Raw genomic sequence first — 22,013 nt, 5'->3', positions numbered from 1 at the left:
TACCTGGTATTTGTTGAGTTGATCCACCTTCTCCTCAAGGGTTGCCTTAGGAGTGTAGGTCTTGAGGCTCATCTCAGTGTCACTCAGCCAGTGTTGCAGGCGATCGTTGGCACTGTCGAACTCGATCCATTGCTGTATCTTGTCTTCAATGCCCCGTTTCACGTCATGAACCGTCGCGGTGAACTTCTCCAAATCAGCTCGGAGCAGACTCAACTCGCGAGACATACCATCTTTACCTCTGGGTGACAGTCTGGCGTTGTTCTTCTCAATAAGGTCAGACAACATCTTCAACTTGTTATTTCCAGTTGGGATGGCATCTAACAGCTCCTGAATCTTGGCCAATTTGCTCTGCAATGCAGCTTTGTTACCGCTGAAGTCGGATAACAAATGAAGACGATCCCAAAGGTGCTTTTGGTAATCCTGCAGGGATTTCTGTTGATCAGCAAACTGCTGGTAGATGTCAAACGTGCTCTCATGTTTATCAATGATACCAGTCAACCTGTTTGTAAGAGCGTTGTATCTATCCCACACTGATTTGATGATGGCAGTCATTTCATCGCTCTCTCCCTTTCCTGAGTGAAGAGTAGCGGATACGCTCTTTGCTTTTTCAGTGACTGTCTCTATTACTCGCTTGTGTGAATAGATTTCTTGGAGTAAAGTCTTGTTCTTCAACAATTTAGACTTGATTTCTTGAGCAGAGTTGAGCACAGCCTTTTCTTCGGCATCGACAATCTTCTCTTTCTCATCTAACCAAGCCAAAGTCTGCTGCAATACATCTTGGTAGCTTGACCACTGCAGTGTTTGAGATTCGAATTCTTTTTGTTGTTGAAGGATTGTGTCATTTAGCTTGTCCCACCTTTCTCGGAGAGCTCTTATTTCCGCACGAATGTTCTCTCTGCCGTTAGCAGCAGTCTCGGGTAGAACTTTGTCACCGGCAGTAGTGAGTATACTGATCTTGTGTTCACCATTTTCCCTCTCCATCAAGAACACTTGAAGTTTGTTGCCCTTGCTCTCAATGCTTAGCTTGTCTTCTTTAGTAACCATTTGTGATAGCTGTTCTTCTAATGGTTTCAGCCAAGCATCGAATTCGCTACGGAGCTGAGCATACTTCCTGTGGTCAGCGACTAATTCAGACCAGTGGTTAACAATTTCCTTGGAGATAAGGTGTAGCTGTTGATAACGACTGCTCACTTGAGTTACAAGAGGCTTGAGTCGTTCAGTACCACTCAGTTGGATAAGACTGTGAGATTCATCGACGAAGGCATCGATTTCCTTTTCCTTAGCGTTGATGTTATTGCGCAAGTCAACATATCTTTGCAACTGTGCTTCTTTGTCTTGAAGAGTGGAGCAAAGGCTCTGGTCTCGGCATTTTGACTCCATGTCTTTAAGCCATTCAGTAATAGATTCTATTGAAGAATCGAACTTGTTCCAGATCTCCAGAGTATGCTTGAGTTTCTGTTCTGAGCTGGAAATATTTTCGACAGCATTACGCAGCTGATCATGCAAATTATCAATTTCAGCCTTGATAGCGGTGTTACCGGCTTCAGACGTACTCTTGCTAACATTTGTGAAGACTGCTCTAATTTCATCCAACTTGGCGGAGCCTACTTTTTCAATGTCTTTTAGAGCGATAGCTGATTGCAGTTTTCTGATGATCTCGGGTTTCTCACCAGTTGCATTTTCAATGTCTAGGAGCTTCTCAGACTGTGAGCCAAGCCATTCTTTGTACTGTTGAATAAGACGTACAAGGTCTTCGTGTCTCTTCACACAGTCCTCCAAATTGTCTTGAAGGTTTTGAGACTTGGTGACAATGTTTTGGAAAAGTTGTTTGATCGATTGCAGGTAAACATTGAGAGAAGCGTCATGGGTCTGGTCAACCAATTGCTGGGCCTTGTCGCAGACAGATTCAACCAGTTGTTGGTGAGTCATAATCTCTTGGTGCATAATCTTGTGGTTCTGCAACTGCGCCTTCTTCTCTTCAAGAGAGGCTTTGAGCTCAGTATGACGTTGCATGGCCCTTTCAACATCCTTAAGCCATTTCGTCAGTTGTTCCTGAGCAAGGCTGAAGTCTGAGAACTGTAGTAGACATTGATCTAACTTGTTGACAGTTTCTTGGAAGCTGTCGCCAAAGCTGTCCCACAGTGTTCTTATTTTGCGGATCTTTTGACGAATAACTTCTCTGCCGTCAGGGCTGGTGTGTGTATACAGCTTTTCACCGAGGCTTAAGAATTCTTCAAAGGCAGGAGTCTTTTTGTTTCTGGTCTCGTAAAGTTCCTTAGCTTTGTTTTGTTTCTCTTGTAAGACAGCATAGTCTCCAACGATTTCGTTGAGATCTTGAAGCTCACCGAGCATTCCCATGAGCCAGTTCTCCATATTGCTGTACTCGTTTTCGAATGTCTGGTGTTCGGACACGAATACTTCATACTTGGAAATAATTTCGTTAACAAGATTATTGAGCGTGTGGTATCTTGTTGCCAGTTTAGATGTCTTATTGGTTAGTTCAGATTCAGTAGCTACATTCTGTTTGGTGTCAGTTAGTGCAGCGAAATCGGCGCTTCTTGCGGCAAGCTCATTCTGAATCTCCTTCACTTTCTGTAGGTGAGCAATCTTAGCTTCGAGGTTACTCTTAAGGCTTTGGTCCCTGACTTGGTTTTCTTTGACCTTCAGCCATTCTTCGAGTTCATCCAACGTCTTCTGACTTTCAGTCCATTGCTTAAGAGTATCCTTGAGTTTCTTGTCCTGTTCCTTGCATTGTGTAGATAATTGGTCCCATATAGCTTTGAGCTGTTCATACTCGCTGATGAGTACCGGGTGTCCATTAGGACTAGTCGTCTCAATGACTGTTTCAAGTTGTGACTTAAGGCCAGCCAAGTTATTCTGAATGTCTTTAGCCTTTATTGTTACTTTCTCGATAGCGGCAATCTTAGCATCCACATCATCTTTCTGAGTAACAGAACCGTAGTTCAGCATGCTGTTTTCAGCAACGATGTGGTTAAGTCTGTCACGGACATCTTCAAACATGTTAACGTATTTCTCATGGTCGGCAACATGAGCTTCACATGTCGAGATTCTCTTTTCAAGCTCCTTAGACATATCTCTGTACCTGTCAATCGTTTTAGACAGGCTCTTTTCGGCTTCCTCATCAGGCATTAGCTTGATCTTCTCAGTCAATTGTGTGAGCATTGATTGATGTAATTCAACCTCTTGGTGCAAGATTTTGTTAGCGTGAAGCTGCGCCTTCTTTTCAGGTAACGTAGGGCAAAGTTTGAATTCACCAAGTTCCTTTTCCTTGTCACCGATCCATTTTTGTACTTGATTGAACGTATCATCGAAGGATGACCGTTTATTGATTGTCGTTTCGATGTCCTTGATAACGTTGTTGAGTGAATCCACGGAATCTTCGAAGTAGTCTCTGAGTGCTCTCAGTTCATTCCTTACTTGTTCGCGGCATTCTGGTGTAATACCACTGAACAGAGCTTCGCCAGATCCGATGGCATTGTTGAGGAGCTTCTGACCAACATCCTTGTTCTCATTGAGTTTCTTCACTTGAGCTAAATCAGCTGCCGATGGTTTGGCATGTTTGCTCATAACAGCTAAGTCCTTAATTTTGCCGTTGGCATCCTGTAGCCAGTTCTTGAAGTCAGCAATATGTTTGTCATACTTGGCTTTGTTGTCTTTCAGGTCCTTGAGCCTGTTAAGATGACTCTCCATGAACTTGCCAACAGTTTGGTATCTAGATACCAAATGGTTAATGTGTTGCAAAACACGTGAATCTGGATTGCGAGCCAATATCTTTTCTCCAATTTCAGTAAGTTTGCTGACCTCTGTACCGTATTCCTTGATTTCTTTATCAAGATTCTCAACTTCTGCGATTTTAGCGTCAATTTCATCCAAGCTTAATAAATTGGCAGCTTCTTGTCTCACCTTGTTTTCTTTTTCTTTGAGCCACTCTGAAACGTTTTCCAACAAAGCTTCATATTCTTGCCAAGCTTCAATGTTCTCTTTCAATCTGTTTTTGATTTCTTCGTAATTAGCATTAAGAACATCGAGGTTCTTCTGTGCTTTCTCAGTTTGTTGTGCTGCTTCTTGAGCACAAGCGGGCTCGGCTACAACTTTGAGAATATCGCGAGCTTCTTTCAACTCTGCAACTTTGGCTCTACAGTCAGCGATGCCATTTTCAACGTCTACAAGAGCAGCACTCTTAACTTCGAGGTTGTACTTATCACTAGTGACGTCAGGCATGCACCATCTTGTTTTGTCGTCCAAAATCTTCAAATTTCTGTTGAACATTGCAAGCTTGTCAGTAAATAGTTTTTGCAAGAATGTCAGAAGTGTGATTTCAGTTTTGTTTGCATGTACTAAGACACTCTCAAATCTCTTCTGCAAAGTGCTTAGTTCCTTCGGCACTAATGATTCGTAGAAGCCTGGATAGTTAGCGTTCATTTCCGAAACATTTTGAGACAAGTTATCAATTTCGTCATTTAAGTTCTGAAGCTCGGCTTTGCAGGCTTGGCACTTCTTCAAACGGTCGAGAATCTTAGCGTTATCGCCTGTCATATCATCGCATTTAATGATATCATCACGGATTTTGCTAACATTGTCGGAAAGGCGTTTGATCTGGTCCTTCAGTTTTGTTTCTTTAGTTCCAAGTGATGACACCGCGCTTTCTAAGTTATCAGCAAGTGACTGCAGAGCGGCAAACTCGTTGTCTAAGTAGTCAATGATTGAAGATACTTGACTCACTGGAATACTCTTATTTAGATTAGTGATCTGCTCACATTTGGCTTTGATGCTATTTTTAAGACCAGTGTATATTGGCAGTTCTTCCTTGTATTTCGTAAGATGGCTTTGTCCGAATCTGATTTCTAAGTTGTCACAAGCGTTGGCCAAGTTCTGACCAGTTTCGCTTAGCCAAGCGACGACTTGGTTCTTTGTGTCGTCAATCTGTCTCCAGACGATGAGTTGAGATTCCAAATCCTGTATTCTCTTGATAACAGCATCGTTGACCTTCTCCCACTGTGTCTGAGACGTCAAGAATGCTTCTTCAAGTGGGCTGGTATCAAATCCACCCAATGTAGATGCCTGTTTGAGTACAGATTGTTTAATCACATCCATTTGGTCTAGTAAACCTTTAGATCTCTTGAGGATCTCATACGATTTCTTGGCCTTCTCCAAAGCCTGTCCGGTTTGTATGTAATCGTTAGGCGCATCCTTGCTTTCATTGTACAGTTGCTCAGCCCTGCTCATTTCTCTATCAAAAGCTACTGTGAAGTTCTTCAGTTCATGTAGTGTTGAAGACAGTAATATATACTTGTTCTTAGTGTCACGAACAGCATTAACAACTTGGTCCCAGTTGTTGTCAGCAGTAGACAAAGCATTCTGTATCGTGCCCATGTTGGGCTGATCTTCTCTCATTAAGTGAAGTCCTTCTTCTCTCAGTTCTTTACGAATGGACTGTTTCTCTTTCATCTCAGCGTCCAATTTGTCCAGCTGTTCTGTCATATCTTGGATGGTAGCTTCAGTTAATGGCACTGGTTTCTGAGACATTTCATTGAGCACAGATTGTACGTTATGCAATACTTCTCCCAAAGCATTGTGCTGTACATTAAACTTGTCCCATCTAGCGCCTACTTTCTGTACCAAGTCTCTCTTGTTGGTCACCTGGCTAAGCAAAGCTTCTGCCTTATTTTCGATCTCTTTAACAATACTTGTAGGAGACATAATACGGCCGGTATTCTGGTCAGTTACTTTGACCTTTGAAGGTCCATCTAAGAGAGCAACATTGCTCTTCCATTCAGGAATTTTGGTGATAACATTAACAAGTTCTTGTCTCAAAATTTCATAACTTTCTGGTGTAAGTTTTGGACCTTCGATCTGGTACTGAATGTGGTTCAGTTGTTGCTTAGATTCGTCATACCAGTTCAGTAGATCTGACCATTTCTGTAAAATGCCTTTGTTTTGTTGAATGTTATTCTCAATAATCTGGTAGTGTTCGGCAATGTTGGAGTAAGTTTCGCTTAACGACCGAGATTCGTCTGGGTGTGAAGCGAGAGTCATGTTCTTGATTTCATTGTAAATTTCAGTGAACTCAGGTGCCTTAGCTGCATGCTCTTGTAAAAGTACATGCATAGATTGTAGCGTTGGTTCTACCTTGTCGGCGCCGATTTGATCGTAGCTTTCAGTCTTCCTTCTGAAGTCTGTAATCCAGTTGTCAAAGTTGTGTAGTTTGGTCATGAACTCCTGTCTGACAATGATCTTGTCGGACAGCTCGTTGACTCGAGACCTCACTGTCTCAGCGAGATCGTTTGTGCGTTGTTTTATGTCCGAAACTTTGTTCTTCAGTAGAGTAGCGCCTTCGGGCTGTATGTTGTGACAGATATTATCACAAGTCTGTGACAGACTAATGATTTTGGCTTGTTGCTGTGAAATCTCGTTTCCAAATGACTTGAGTTTGTTCAACTCCCTATCTAGCTTTTCAACTTGTGGCGAGTCAATGGAAACGTTTCTGCTACTCAACAGTTTTTCACCGTTTTCGATCCAAGTCTCCAGTTTCTCGGCTTCACGTTCGAAGTTCTCCCAGTTGGTAACAAGTTTATCCAGTTTGTTGTTCCACTGGTCAGCCAAGTCATGTACTACAGCCCACCTTGAGTGGATGGCGTCTACTTCATCAGGAGCACTTGTCTTACCGGACAGCTGGTGACTGACACTCGATAAGATTTGCAAGTTCGTTAGCTGTTTCTCGCAGTCAGTGATCAAAGCCTTAGACTGTTGCTGTAGTTGCTGAGCCTCAGGCAATGTTGTAGGTTTAGGGACGTTGCCTAACTTCAGTTCAGCTTCTTCAATCCAAGGTTTGATTTCAGCAACTCCCTTCTGATACTTCTGGTATGTTGCCAAGTCATGTTCAACCACCTTAGTCTGGTGTTCAGTTGACCGTTGCAGGTCAGCCATCATTTTCTCCAGCAAAGCGACTTCTCCTTTGAGTCTGTTGGCATCTTGAACACGATGTTCGACAGCCAACTTAGTTCCTTGGTCAGCAACACCTCGAATGGTCTCGAGTTTTTCAGCAATAACTTTCTGTAGCGACTGCGATTTAATCACTCTTTCTTCAGGAGTGATATTCTCAGAACGGATTTGTTGGATTAAGATCGGACTTTCTTTCTTAATCCATTCTCTGACATGTTCCAGTTTGTGTTCAATTTTGACCCATTCTTCGTTGAACTTCTCTAAATGCACGACCTTGCTGTCTACTTCATCTTGGACTCTTACCAACTTACGTTCAATAGTTTCCAGATCTTTCTCAATCACGGGTTTGGGTTTATCTGCTGTCAGAGTACGTAACTGGCTGTAAGCCTGCTGCAACTGAGGCAGTCTTTCAGACTTCGCCTTTTCAATGTCAGTCTTAATCGTCTTCGTTTCTTGAAGTTCACGGCCGATGTTGGTGACTCCGAGTTCAAGTCCTGGGTGAACGACATAGCTCTCATACTTGTCGAGGTCTGAGAGCAGTTCATCTTTCTGGTACTCATAGTTGGACCATACTTTCTGTGTGTCACGCAGTTTGTGCAGACGGTCCGTGGAGGTTTCGTAAGCAGTGTTCCAGCCAGTCTCGAGGGTCTTAACGTCCTCCCTGACGAAGGCAGGTGCATTGGCGTCCTTGATGAGGTCTTTGCCTCTTTGTAGCATGGCCATGACTGAGGGTCGGTGGCGGTCGAGTTTCTGTACTGCGGCTTGTTGCTCCAGCACTAACTGTTCTACGTGTTGCAGAGACTGAGGTTCAGGGGCCACCATGGCTTGTTCCTTAGCGTTTTCGAGTACACAAATAACTTCGTGCACCTCTCTGCGGTAGGTGTAGCATCGGGTGTAGGTCTCAGTCTTAATCATGGTGATCTCGATGGTAGGTATGAGGTTCTTGTACCTCGCGATAAGGTTCTCGAGTCGTACTTGCTCCTCTTGTGCCTCTCCCTCAGAGCAGTGGTTAGTGAGCATGTCAAGAGTCTGGACAAGCCACTTCATGTCTTCACGCTTCTTGTCGGCTTCGCGGCAGATATTCTAGAAATTAAATATTGTTATAGTGTAGAATTTAATTTTACCTCTAAATAAATATTAATAAATAATTTTGCAAACTACATTTAAACGGTGCTATATTTTTTGGACAAATACAACATTTATTTGTAATAATATTTACCATTAGTTCCCTCAACTAATATTTCCGAAGCAAGCAGGAGAAAAATACAAAGTTATTTATTAATTTTCATAAACAAATTTATTATTTCTAAATGCCTTTATTAGCATCTTTACCATCTCTTCAAGAAAATATGTTTAAAACACATAGTTCTTGACTTACATAAGGCATATTAACTCTATTCTTACCTGGAAGATAGTCTTCTCCCTCTCAAACGCCTCAGCCGAGTCGACCTCCCTCACAATGCTATCCATGGTCTTATCCACATGGTCCATCCAGCGTTCCATTTCACGGAACTTCTCCCTATATGCATCCCATTTCGCCGGGATCCTCTGCAACTGCTGTCTAAAGTGTTCTACCCTCTGGACGGTGGACTCCCACATTTGTTCGCATTTTCTTACAGATTCTTCTAGAGTATTGTCGTTAGTTTGATGTGTGTAGCTGGTGGCTATCTTGTGCAGGTTTTGGAGACAGTGCTCCACTTGCATGATCTTGCCTTGGTTGCGGAAGTATTCTTCGTTGCGGATGAGAATGCCGTCGGCGTCGTCGCTTTGGTTGTACGCCTGGGGGACGGTGAAAATTTGTTAATGTTGCTAAGTCAGTGAATGAAATATAATGTGCAATATGACTGCAAATGAATTGCAATTGATCACGTCAAATTAGGTCAAAGACGGTTTAAGATATTATATTATTTACATTTTATAGGCATGGGAACAATAACTATTTGATTTTGGACCAGTTGGCAACTAAGGCTCGAGTTCACTGAGAATACAAACATCACTTTTATATAAACCACCGTTTACTATGAGTTCTAAAGCTTAATTTGCACAATTTACACTTAAAACGGTTGTTTTAAGAATAAGAGAAGTTTTTTTTGTCGTCGGTGAAAATGGATTTAAATTATTTTTTATTATGGATCTTCCTTCTGCACTATTAATACCAGCGCTGTTGGAGCTGTTCCACTACGTAGCTAGATCCTCACCTGCTCCTCATACACGATCTCCCTGTCGATGTCCTTGATGCAGTGGTGGAACACGGTCTCGTCGAGGCGGAACTCCAGCCGCATGAGGTGCGGCGGCGCCCGGTCCAGCAGGGACCGCCAGCGCTGCTGCAGCTGTTCCACTGTCTGCACGATGGATGGACGGTCTTCTTCTGATACCAGCTGGGGGATTAGAAAGGAAAATATTATTGGTACGCTCGCTTCAATATACTTGGATATATCCAATCCTCCGCCGATCGATAGTGCCGATCCTTGGCGTACAAGGTGGTACTGAAGGTATGCCAAATATGCTTGAATATATGTATGTATATGGGAACATTTATTTGCACATTCGAGTGTTCAATATTGGGTGAAATTGGCAACATCCATTGTTTGCTTCTTATTGCCAAAAACCATTAGAAGTAGGAAATAACAATTGAATTCTTGCGAAAGCTTAAACTCAAGTAGTGCAAAAATAAAACTAATAACGGCCTTTTTAATCAAACATTAATCACAAAAATCTTTTATGAAAAAAAAGATCCCGACGAATTGAGAACCTCCTCTTTTTTGGGAAGTCGATTAAAATCATTCAAAGGTATTGCTCGAAATTCAAACTATCAACCAGAACTGAATTTCGAAACTTTTAGGACAAAAATCTTTCACACTAATCCACCACGTCCCAACTTCACTTACCTCAATCAACTCCCTTCCAGACCTAACGAGCTCCGAGACAGCTCTCTCATCAGCTCCCTGGAAGAATCTCTTGTGGAAGTCAACGGCCTGCTTGGAGTCCACTCTATTATCTGCCAACAGTGCCTCAGCTCTTGAAGCCCACTCTTCGACGGCACGTTTCTTGGCGTCGAAGTCTTCCCAGGCGCGGACGAGGCGCTGTAAGTCGGCTTCACGACGGGTCGCTTCCGATGATACGTGGGCGAACCTGCGAGAGTACGATGGTTGAAAAGGTGTTTTATTTTAGGCCTTATAAGGTATTAGGACTTAAGAGGAATACAAAAGAGATTACATAAGAAGAATACATAAGAGATTACATAAGAGGAGTACATAAGAGAGAACATAAGAGGAGTACATAAGAGGAGTACATAAGAGAGTACATAAGAGAGTACATAAGAGACTACATAAGAGGAGTACATAAGAGAGTATATAAGAGGAGTACATAAAAAGTTCATAAGAGGAGTACATAAGAAAGTTAATAAGAGGAATACATAGGAGAGAGTGTAATAGAAACCCAGTCCAATTGGAGCGGTGTCCAATAGGAACGTAGACCAATAGAAACGTAGTCCAATATGAATGCAGACCAATAGGAACGTAGTCAAACAGGAATGTAGTCCAATAGGACTTACAACTTATTTTTACACTGACAAAAGCATAAAAGTTTTGGAATATGAAGAGCCGGCTTACTGGCTCTTTTAACACCTATAACTTAAAAATCACTGACCTCTCGTTAAGATCCCGCATGAGTTTGACCTGCTCAGTAACATCAGCGCTCCTGTCAGCATCGGCCGACTTGACGATGTTCTGGAAGACTTTGTTCTTGCTCTCGAGCATGGAGCGGTAGTACGTGGTGCGGGAGAAGAATGTACGGTGTACCTCGTAGCGTTCTGATATTACTTCGCTGTGGGGAGAAGTGAAGATAATGTTGTTATAGAGTTTGAGAAATGGGGATGAACCTCGAAACACTCAAACGTTACTTAACTTTAAATTATAATTAAAACTACTACTACTTCTATTGCAGAATTTTACGTTAATGAATTTTGAGCAGTGCTTAAAATTGAGGTTTTTCAGAATATGACCTTAATTGTTATTTTTTTAAATGTTCTGCTGAGAGAAGGGCTTTTATCAAGGTAGATAAAGTTAGGTTTACAAATGCCAATTACTCTTGGACATCAAACAATACAGGTTTTTTGATTTCTCCCAAGGTCTTCACATCTTTATACAAAATCTACTACCAATTATTCAAATTATAGTAGATTTATCACTTCACTTTAGCAACAGCCTATTAATTTGAATATTCTCTTACCGTCTAGTCTCTCCAGAACTCCTCAAGGCCTCCTCAGCCTTATCCAGCCAGGATCCTATCTCCTTCTGTCCGCTCTCCAGCGACTCATGCTGTACCAGCAGCTGTCGGTACTGATGCAGTTTCACCGGGACAGTGGCCCGCACTCGGACGAGAGCCTCCTTCTGCTGTTTGAGCTTAGACATGTTGGCTTCTACCTCGTCGCGGGGCATCTCGGCGATCGCGTTTTGGAAGGTTCTGGAAATGGAATTATGTGAATAATTATTTCTTATATGAAACTGACTCAGTGCACGAGCACTTAAAGCTCAATAAAAGGGTGTTGAAGTTTTTGTTAAGACAGCAAATTACCAGTATTGAGTTTAAATGTCTAACAGTCTCTAACTACAAATGACATGATGTTTTGTTATATAATCACTTATTATCATCAGAATTAAACTCTTACTTGACTTTAGATTTGAGAGCACTTGGATTTATGATCGAAAAAATCTTAACAAAGTCATCTATGTAATTTTGACACATGTATATGTTTATGACAAAAAGAATAAGTAACTTTCATTCTGAACCCACAGTATAACACTCCTTTAATTTTTCACCTACTCAATCTATTCCAACTACTAAACCCACCTGCTAATAGTCTTAAACAGTTCCTCATGGTGTTCTATCTCGGAGTTAAGTTGGAGCAGCTGGTCGATATAAGCCTGTATGTCCTGTGTGTTGGCCCTAGGTTGCCTGGTCAGCAGGTTGTCGGCGGCGGACAGCCAGGAGTCCAGCGCGTGGACGCCGGCAGCCAACTCGCGCCGGTTACGTAGCGCGTCGCCGCCGCGCACATATCTAGAAGAATAATTTACATGTTGATTAATATGTTAGCCTATCCAAGAAGGTAAATGATAAAACCTGGCACACAAAAACTACTATTGGAAAACATGACTTTAACCACCATGTGTATATCCGCAATATGCCGTGACATCCTTGGCTATACCACCATCAGAGGCAGTGAAAATAAAAGGCCTACGACGCCAAATTAGAAAAATGCATTTGTAAAAAATTGTGACATTGTGATTCATCATAGTCAAAAACCCGATCATGCAATAAAGTCATTGATATGACATTTTTATTAATCCACTTTAAAGATATTGTCAATTCTTTAGGAGTTCATAATTGTAACGAGGACAGCTTCTTAGAAAACATAAATCATGTTTTTATTATCAGATTATGAATTTAGTTGTGTTGATGCATGTCCTAGATCACGTTGCTTTGATATTAATTAAAATATAAATAAATAATGATGTACATGTTGGCTTACCTTTCAGCTTCTTCCCATACGCGTTCCCAACGCTCAGTGATCTCAACGTACTTCCTCTTGATCTCCTGACTGATTTCCTCAGAGCAGGTCGCAGCCAAGAACCCGGCTGCGTCACCCAGCAGTTGGTGCTTCTCCTTCCATACCGTCAAGTCTTGGAAGAACTCTAATCTCTCATCTTCAGACACTCTTAGCATATGCTGTGCCTTATCTAGCCAAGTGGTGAAGTCATCAGCTAAGGTGTTCCACCGCTCCCAATGAGCAATGACTTCTTCCAGCACACTCCTGGCGCAGCGGACGTCGGACGCCACGCGTCTCCACGACTCCGCGACGTCCTTCAAGAACGTATCAATATCTCTCGCTTCAGTCCTATCTACTTCACAAACCCTCTTGTACTCCTCCGCTACTTGCTTAATATCAACGTAAGCTCTATCGAACTCCTGGAAAATCTTATTCTTAGTCACGAAATTATCATAATCTTCTAATAAGGCACGGACGTGGTCAATGCGACCGTACTTGCCGGTCCACGCGGCAAGCTTCGCTTTAGTCAGCTCTGTGAAGGCTACGATACAACATTTGTGCTCCAAGTACTTTAACCTTGCCTTCCTCTGTGGCGCCCTTCGACTTACTGTCTCGAGACGCTCCTTCATATCTTGGAGTCTTTCACCTGGTATCCTCGCGGCGTCCGGGGATCTTAAAGCCGCTTCGAATCTGTCGATAACTTCAGGTAAACCAGCGAAGAAGCCGCTGTGTTCCTCTAATTTCTCGCTAATAATGGCAGCAGTCCTCTCGTCTAAGCTAGTGGGTATTTCGTCAAAGTATAAAAGGTATTCGGCCCTCGCTAACCACTCGCCGACATTTCTAAAGTCTCCGGGGAGTTCGGAGTCTAAAAGCCACAACCATCTTCTGTGCAGTCTTTCTAATTCTATCCAAAGGGAGACTAGTTCACGCCAGGACTTGGGCGCGATGGCTACAAGGCTCTGCGTGTACATGAGTTTCTCTAGCTTCTGGTAGATGGGTTCTCTAGAGAGCCTTTCGTTCTCTGCGCGGACATAGTCCTCGTAGTGCCGCGAGAGAGTTCGCGAGTCGTATTGCCTCTGGACTGTGGTGACGCGCTCCGTCAGCCACATCCGAAGAGATTCGTACTCCTCCTGCACTGCCGCTACGGCATCCGGTCCTGTCGTCTGTTAACAAAACATACCACCATATAATAGAAATACGGACACTTGTTAAAACAATACAGATCATGAATAACTTGTCACGGTGATTCATCCTAATCACTTGTTTACTATTTAAGTACACATTATGAAAACGGAGAGAGATGTGTCATTCTTCAATTTCTTAGACACAGTGTGATTTAAAAACAATACGTACACAGAAATTGTAAAACGAATTCAACGCACCTTGGGTTCAGGATATTTATGCAGGAACTGGGCTACGTATGTCATGATGGACCTTTCATCAGGCTTGTCAACGTCGACATCTTCTGCATCCAGCAGTCTTGCGATGCCGAGAGCGGTCTCAGCGACGTCAAACGCGTGTTCTAAACGTTGTCTATTGGTCTTCCTCTTCATCTCTGCTAAGTTGATTAAGTTCGCCTTAATGGCGTCGATGATGGCGAGGAACGCGATACCATCGCGCCATGATGGACCGAAATCTGTTACTTGTATGTTTGAATCCCTGAAAAAAAAATAACAACGTATGTAGCAGGAATCAGATAATATTTTAAAGAACACTGTTGTCTGTTTCTAATTTATGATACACGAAAAATATTCGAAATTGCCTCCCACAACCTATTTGTTGCATTTGGTCTCTCAATAAAGAGGTCAAATTATATTAACTGCAATAAAATTAGGCCACTTGGCAGCGTTTGGCAAAATTAATAATCTGGAATTAATAATCACACACAGCTAACGTCATGGCCGTCAATTTTATATAGGTCATTGGGATCTTCGATAGCAAAACAACGAAATCGTATCTCAACAACAGATCAATAATCCCCATCTCTGATCGAAAATGTTTTCAATTTTACTACAAAATTGTAAAAGCTTTTAGTCGACGTAAAACGCCTGTCGATAACACGTTAGCTTTAATTGATGCATCTATTGGATGGGTCCATTGTACAAGCATGATCGATGTATTTGCGTGAAGTGGAAATCCATTACGCAAAGTATCCATTAGATAGCATGCTTTGTAAGGATGGTTATTCTTGTGTTTATTCTCGATACTTCTAACGGAACACTTACTAATAAGATATGAAAGTTTATTGATCGGTAACTTAATAGAATTCCGTTACGATATACTTCTACTAAAAATTTTAAAATATTGTTGGAAGATTCTGCTAAACTACAGACAGACATGTGTTGCTGGGGAGATTGTTGCATCACTTCTTCTCCCCAGCAAAAACACATAAGAAGTGACTGTCCTTTGTAAATGTTTGACGTTCAAAAAGTACAGCTTTTTATCCAAGTTCCTAGATTGCTTTTGTTTTTCTTGCTGTTGCTATTTTAGCATACTCCTTAAAATTATCTTACATACGTCTTTAGTATTGTTTCTTGATTGCTTTTTGTTTTTCTTGCTAGTCCTATTTTAGCATACTCCTTGAAATTACCCTACATACATCTTTAGTATTTTCATTTACTTACTTGGGCAAAGCATTAGCGACCCACTGCAGCAGGGTCTTCTTGGCGCCTTGCTTCCACTTGTCCTCGGCGCGCTGAGTCGGGGTGGCGGCCCCCGACTCATGCGACATGACGGACGCACATCTCGACCCGCCCAGATATTCTAGAGCCCGGCTGTTCTCCTCGATCTGGTGGGAAGTTGGAGATTTATATTATAGAAAGTGAAGTAAGAGGTGAGTTTGGGTCTGTCAGACAGAGTGACATAAAAGCCTGAATTCTACTAGCCTCTTGAGTTCGACTAAAATCTCTGTCTCGTTTCAAACCAATCAACTGATCAATTATTTGTATTGATATTGTGTTCATCTTGGATAAATAAGCATGGATAACATTCGTGGATATTGTAGCAGTTTGGATTCAATTTTGGAATTTTGATCCCTATATTTTCATGGGTGTTATCGAATCTGCCAAAATGTCAAGGACAAAATCTGGTGCAATCAAAATATAGTGAAAATGGCACACGACATCGTCACGTCAGTTGTTGTTGTAAATAATTTGATGGCTTTTGGAAAACAGGGATATACAAAAAAATATCTGTTTGAGGGGAATGCGAAGTCAAACAAGTTGTGTAAAAAAGCGATATACACTAAACGACACCCAAAATAAACTTCGTGGTCCCAAGCTGACCTGCAAATAGTATGATGAAGGCATACCGTGACCTGACCCTGGATACACAACCTGTTTTGATGAAATATGATATAATGACAGCTGATGCAAAACAAAACATTAATTAATTTACATAAATGAATAGATTATCCGGCGCTGATCTTGGCACAGCTAACGTTAATGTTTTTGCTGCATTTAATGAGCTTCGAGGACTTACAATTTAATAATGTTTGACTTTGCTTTACATAAACACTGGTTTTTCTTAAGGTTGATGTTTTTCAAAAATTCAATACATGAAAACAGTAGAAGCCATTATTGAAAAAAATAAACAATGTCTTAGCGCCAACAACAATGTTACAAAGATTATGTGCTTTCGACAAAAATCCTCAGCTTACGCTCAAACTAAACGTGATTGATTACAGTGATGATAATAAATTAACAAAATATTTGATGTGAATTGTGAATCTGAAGTGATACCTGTGATTCTATACCAATTACATTGGTCAACCAATAGCAGTACTGTGTAGTCAAAAGTCTCTGGCTTAAGAAAAATAATACGGCTACAAATAATAAGCGTACAATATATCGCAAAAAAGCATTTAATGTTATATTTTGATCTGATGATCTAGCTGTTTTGATAGGATATATAATAATATGTATAAATGCATTTATATTAGATATTTAAATTAAATAAGCTTTGTAATTAGGAAGCATGACCTAAGTTAAATTAATTGATATTGCTTTACATATACATACATTTACATAATGTAATAAATATAAAATGCCAAGAGACCCGACTACTTTAAAAGCCGTGATGCTGTTACCCACCTTAGTTCTTCTATCCTGTGGGTCCAATACATTGAGCGAAGCTTGCGCAAACAAAATTAGTTCAAGCCAATTAAAATGAGAATATACTGAGATTCAAATAAATGTAACAGATATTAAAACGATTATTTGTACAGCAAATTTCAAAAAACTTAAAGATTTACATAATGCAGTAAATCCTCATTTTAATGGTATAAATAGAGATACTATTCAAGATAATATTAGATATACATTTCTAGACAGTGCAACTACTTAAGTAAATAGGGACCGTTAAAGAACAACATTAAAAGTATTTTACACAGTTAGTAAAGTGAACTTAAAGACACTCGGTTATATGATAGTCTGCTATTGGCTGTTCAATTTAGAAAAACTTTTCAAAGAGTTCCATACAGTGAATGATAAATGTATGGATGATGAAGGAAAACCAAATATAGGAGACAAAGTGTAATAAAAGGTTTTCAATGAAGCAGACTGTGACACATTATCTAAATATATCGAAGTAGTAAACGTCTTTAATGCTAATGATCTTCGTGACTTTATAAATAAAACAAATGAGATCATTGATTCGGATTCTATAAACATTGATGATCCTATTAGATTTACAATGGTAGTAAAACTTTCTGAAAGTGTAGAGCTAATCTACCTACGCAATACTGTGGAAGTTCTATCCTAATTGAAATCTATTTCGGTACCACACGGTGCTGATTCAGTTAACAGTGAGCTACAATAGTGAAACTTTAGAAATACGATACACATTTAACTTTCCATTGTAATCAGAGATTTTTGAAGGTGCAAGTAATTTTATATCAAAAGGGAAAGTTGTTTAATGTTTGCTTTTTGGCAATCTGATAGTTGAATTTGGTTCAGCTTGTGTTACTAGAAGAAAACTATTCATATTTTATATAACATTAGGACTGCTAGTGCATTTACTTGTAATTTAACACTGGCTTTAACTAAATTGAAATAATGTCTTTCATCTTATAAATTCAAAAAGAATTTCATAACCTGAAACTTAACTAAAGTATTGTAGCTCTCTGTTCACCTAACAATACAGTCTAGCCTTGAAGAGCGTCTTCGTACCTGGAAGTACAGGATGATGGTCCAGATGAGGCCGAGCACGACAGCAGGCCTGCCGTCGACGAGGTCAGCGGCATTGATGTTGACCAGCTTGATGCGCTTGCCGGCAAGGAAACGTAGCGCGGTGTTCGCGTTCGATAAGAAGTGCGGACGTCGCAGGACGCGGCCTCTTTCCATAGGCTGCGGGAAAAACGAAAATTATTAATGAAATTTTGACTTAAGAAAGCGGGCAAGTAAGACACCTACCACCTTTTACTACCTATGTGGATTGATTTATTTTTAGTGTAACGTGTGGACATAGATTTTTATCAATTATCTTAAAACTTAGGTTCCACGCATTAATATTTGAATGTACCAATAAATCATTTTAGAACAGTCTAGCCGTGGGAACCCCCGAGATAAAATATAGCCTGGTACTACGAAGAATGTAGCTTTCCAACAGTAGTTTCAAAACATACAAATCAAAAAGTTTCCTGTTTATTATATTAGTATAGGTAATGAATTGGTTTAACCAAGTACTCACCAGCTTCTCCCCGGACAGCACTTCGAGCAGCGCCAACAGTTTGGTTCCATCGCGCAGGTCATATATTAAGTCATCGATGCGCAGTGGCGGTATGCGCTGGAAGATAATCATCACATCAGTACATGTTAGGAAAACAGAATTATCATCAGCCTAATGAATATGGCCATCAAAAATATTCTTGGTTCGTATAGACTTGAGCAGGTAAGCTATCGCGTAAAAAATCTCAAAAAAATAGAGACATTTGAAATGAACGCACATACGTTGAAATGCCACATAGGTATGATGAATCCAAACAGCAGCGGAGCATAAACTTTGACCTAACCTTTTCAGTTATAACTTTATGCCCCAGTTGTATTCGTGAATTATTCAACAAACCATTAACTGAGAGATTTATAATACTCCAAGCATTATCAACTAAACAGCCCATCATTAGGGCTGGTAATACTGAACATAGGTTTAGCTGAAATTGCAAAGGACCGATATTGTCGTAATTGCTTCGCTTAGCTGTATCGCCTACAACACCGATAAATAGGTAGTTATTACTACCCATAAATTCTTTACTAGCTTTCCTCATGATCAATTTAGATAAGTGATCGTTGAAAGGGTCTTGGCGCACCTAGTTACTCAAAAATATATTCTGATTATCCCTTACCTTCGATAAATGTGAATTGATCCAATTGACAAACGTCTTCTTCTGTACTCTTTCCTGTTCATCTGTAACAAGAGAAATCAAAAGTTTATTCACAAGCACATACAAACATGTTTACAACTACACGTAAGAATATCCTAGCACTTTATGCACTTAGGAAGTCTTCCTAACATTTATCGCTTCTGAAAATGGCGTAAAACTCAAGCAGATCCAATAAAACGGTAGACAAACACTTAACCAGCTCATAAAGGAGATACACAACAACAAGGATAGTTAAGACGACTATAAAATGATGTTGGCTCGACGTCTAATGAGAGTCGAACGCCACATTTGGCACAGAACGTATGACCTAACTAAATCACAATAGTGTGAGTCACTTTCTCCTGCAGACGGCTTAGCTTGCCAAGTTCACTGCACCAGGAGGGCAGGATAATGTTCTGATGTGGTGTGGTCTATGATCACGTAGTGATTAGTTAGTATTGATAATGTTAAGATAAGTAGACGATAGGAATGCCTCGTACAGAATAAGATATTTAATAAGATAATAATTAGTTAAGATAAGCACGTAGCTTTTCCTTTGTATAAATAGCGTAGTATACTCAATAAAAGTGTGCACTTCTTAGTAGGTATTGGTTGCCTTGACTATACCTAAATATGTAGTTCTGTTGTTTTATTAACACGTCTACCCTCATCAACACCTAAGGACCCTGCCTGTCGGAAGGTTGGCAAGCCCAACATCACATGGCGACCCTGCCATTCGAACGGACCCTGCCATTCGAACGGACCCTGCCATTCGAACGGACCCTGCCATTCGAACGGACCCTGCCATTCGAGCGGATCTTGTGATTCGAGCAGACCCTGCGAGACCCTGCGAGAGCGGTTGGACAATATCGAAACGCCATGGGAAGCACGACGTCCAAAGAAGAAGTAATAGTAGCCCAGACGGCAGCAGGAGGATCAAATGTCGCGACGGTGGCGAAGGAACAATTAGCAACGACCAACACGGTGCTGTTTTTTATAGCCACTTGTTTTGCGCTTATGATCATTGGTGTGGTATTCTGGTTATATAGAAGATGTCACCAGAACTGGATTGAAGAGAAAATACGACAAAGGGAGATGCAAAGAGTAGTGCAGACGGCCTAAGGAGCATACGGAGCGACAGGAAGATCTGAAGTAAGTGTTTAAATATGTACTAAGTGTTGTGACAATGTTGTGGTTTATTGTGAGTTAGAGACAATAAGTTTTTGTTCAAATGGAAGTAGAGTTAACAACGTTATTTTTACAGTTAAAATTATTAAGAGAAGCTATTGTTAAATTAGGTCCCAGTAGGCGACAGGGACAAAACTTTGATAAAAGATAAATGAAGCAAAAGCCCTTTATAGTAAATTTAAATGTATAATTGAAGGAACGAGCAAAGAAAAATGTTCAGAGGAATTAGTGCAATTAGTGAGTAACATAGAAAGTTTGTACAAAAGTACTATTAAGTTTGAGAGCGAGGTCAGTAACGAACAGAAAATGGCGGCAGAAAAGTTTTCGTTGAAAACGGCGGTTAGCTTACTACCGAAAATGAATGGAGATGAACAAGTTACTCAAGATTTAATTGATGCTATAGGATTATATAGTTCTATGTTAGAAGGGACCGATAGTGTTCTTTTGATTAAGTTTGTGCTAACTACACGACTTACCCAGGGTGCTAGGATTCGGTTGTCACCTACTTACGCGTCGGTAGACAGTCTTTTGGCAGATATGAAGAAACATCTTCTTACGGTAAAATCTGACGTTGCAATACAAGCTAAGTTAACACGCACTAGGCAAGATAATAAATCAATTGCAGACTTTGGAGCAGAAATAGAAAGGCTGATGACTGATTTGACTATTTCTCAGGCGGGAGAAGATTCGGAAGCTTATAAAATATTACAACCATTTAACGAAAAATATGCAATTAGGAAGTTTGCAGACGGCCTTCGTAATCAACGTCTTGGTACGATCATTACGGCACGGAATTTAACATCCTTAAAAGATGCTATTAGGGTAGCAGAGGACGAGAATTGTGCTTCATCGTCACAAGTCATGACGTACCAACGCTGGCCCTCAAGGAGTAGTTTTTCTACATTCAATAGAGGTCGTGGAGATAGTGTTAGGAGACATTCTGTAAGAAATTCGTACACGCAGAGTACGCGCAAAAATGTCAACATGGGGCATAACGGTGGAATGCGCGGTCGCAGCAATAATGCTTATCGAGGACGGCAGACTCAGCAAGGTAGAAGGCGTGTAGCATACTTTTCGCACGTGCGGAGCGATAATGATTCATTGTCAATGTCACGAAGTAGCGAAGGTGGACAGTTGAATGAAACGCAGTTTTTTCGAGTCTAAGCATATTTTAGCTTACGATAGTATTAACTGGGTTAATTTAGTAATAAATAGTATACATAGCGAATGGTTAATAGATACGGGTGCGTCGATATCAGCCGTAAAAAATATTTTTTTAAGGGATAACGCTTTGAACTGTAAGATAGTTAAGGATGAGTTAGTGATTAATGGTGTAGGAGGTAGTTTACGAGCTATAGGTTATGTACATTTAAAGTTGGAACACAGACAGTATTCATTCGTGCATAAGTTTTATATATTTGATGATTTGCCTTGTAAGTCAGTTGGCATATTGGGACAGGATTTCTTGCAGAAGTATGGAGGTATTATAGATTTTCGACGAACAGATTGACTCTTAAAAATCATGCTAGACAGTTAGTTTCGATGCCGCTAAGGACCTATGATTTCTTATTAACTATACCTCCGCGTTGTGAAGTAGTAAGGTATTTTCCTGTTAATAGAGCAGAAGATTGTGTAGTGATTAGGAAAGAATTACGCAAAGGAGTTTTTTTAGCTAGTGTGATGGCTAGGCCTAGGAATGGGATGATACCCATTAGAATTTTAAATACAACCTCTGAGGAAGTTATGTGTAGCATGTCGAATGTAGAAGTTTTCCCATTAAGTAATTTCGATTGTTGTAATTTTGTAAAACCTGAAAAGGACGTTGAGCGTGTAAAGAAAATATTTTCTTTACTTAAACTTGACTATTTGAGGTCTGAGGAGAGGTTGTCAGTTGAGCAAATATGCGCGAAATATCCAGATATTTTCCATATTCCAGGAGATAAGTTAGCTATCACG

The 22,013-nt window shown here is 40.6% G+C and overlaps 1 protein-coding gene across 8 annotated transcripts in view; it reads right to left on the bottom strand.

Annotated features, from left to right (window-relative positions):
- Positions 1–22,013, bottom strand: part of LOC110381285 (muscle-specific protein 300 kDa) — a 187,644-nt gene that overhangs the window by 102,068 nt on the left and 63,563 nt on the right. For all 8 annotated transcript variants that reach the window (XM_064037392.1, XM_064037391.1, XM_064037389.1 and 5 more), the window contains 13 exons: positions 18,852–18,913; positions 18,200–18,295; positions 17,680–17,856; positions 15,136–15,299; positions 13,894–14,170; positions 12,494–13,674; positions 11,815–12,021; positions 11,194–11,427; positions 10,612–10,788; positions 9,852–10,095; positions 9,162–9,341; positions 8,368–8,742; positions 4–8,046 (listed from right to left, as the gene is read on the bottom strand). In XM_064037392.1, the coding sequence (XP_063893462.1) occupies positions 4–8,046; positions 8,368–8,742; positions 9,162–9,341; positions 9,852–10,095; positions 10,612–10,788; positions 11,194–11,427; positions 11,815–12,021; positions 12,494–13,674; positions 13,894–14,170; positions 15,136–15,299; positions 17,680–17,856; positions 18,200–18,295; positions 18,852–18,913 (11,417 nt within the window). The remainder of the gene's footprint in view (positions 1–3; positions 8,047–8,367; positions 8,743–9,161; positions 9,342–9,851; positions 10,096–10,611; positions 10,789–11,193; positions 11,428–11,814; positions 12,022–12,493; positions 13,675–13,893; positions 14,171–15,135; positions 15,300–17,679; positions 17,857–18,199; positions 18,296–18,851; positions 18,914–22,013) is intronic.

This window comes from Helicoverpa armigera, chromosome 13 (assembly GCF_030705265.1).
Source record: "Helicoverpa armigera isolate CAAS_96S chromosome 13, ASM3070526v1, whole genome shotgun sequence".
Classification (NCBI taxonomy): Eukaryota; Metazoa; Arthropoda; class Insecta; order Lepidoptera; family Noctuidae; genus Helicoverpa; species Helicoverpa armigera.
The sequence above is the reverse complement of the archived record's forward strand: the minus strand, read 5'-3'. Positions and strand labels throughout refer to the sequence as shown.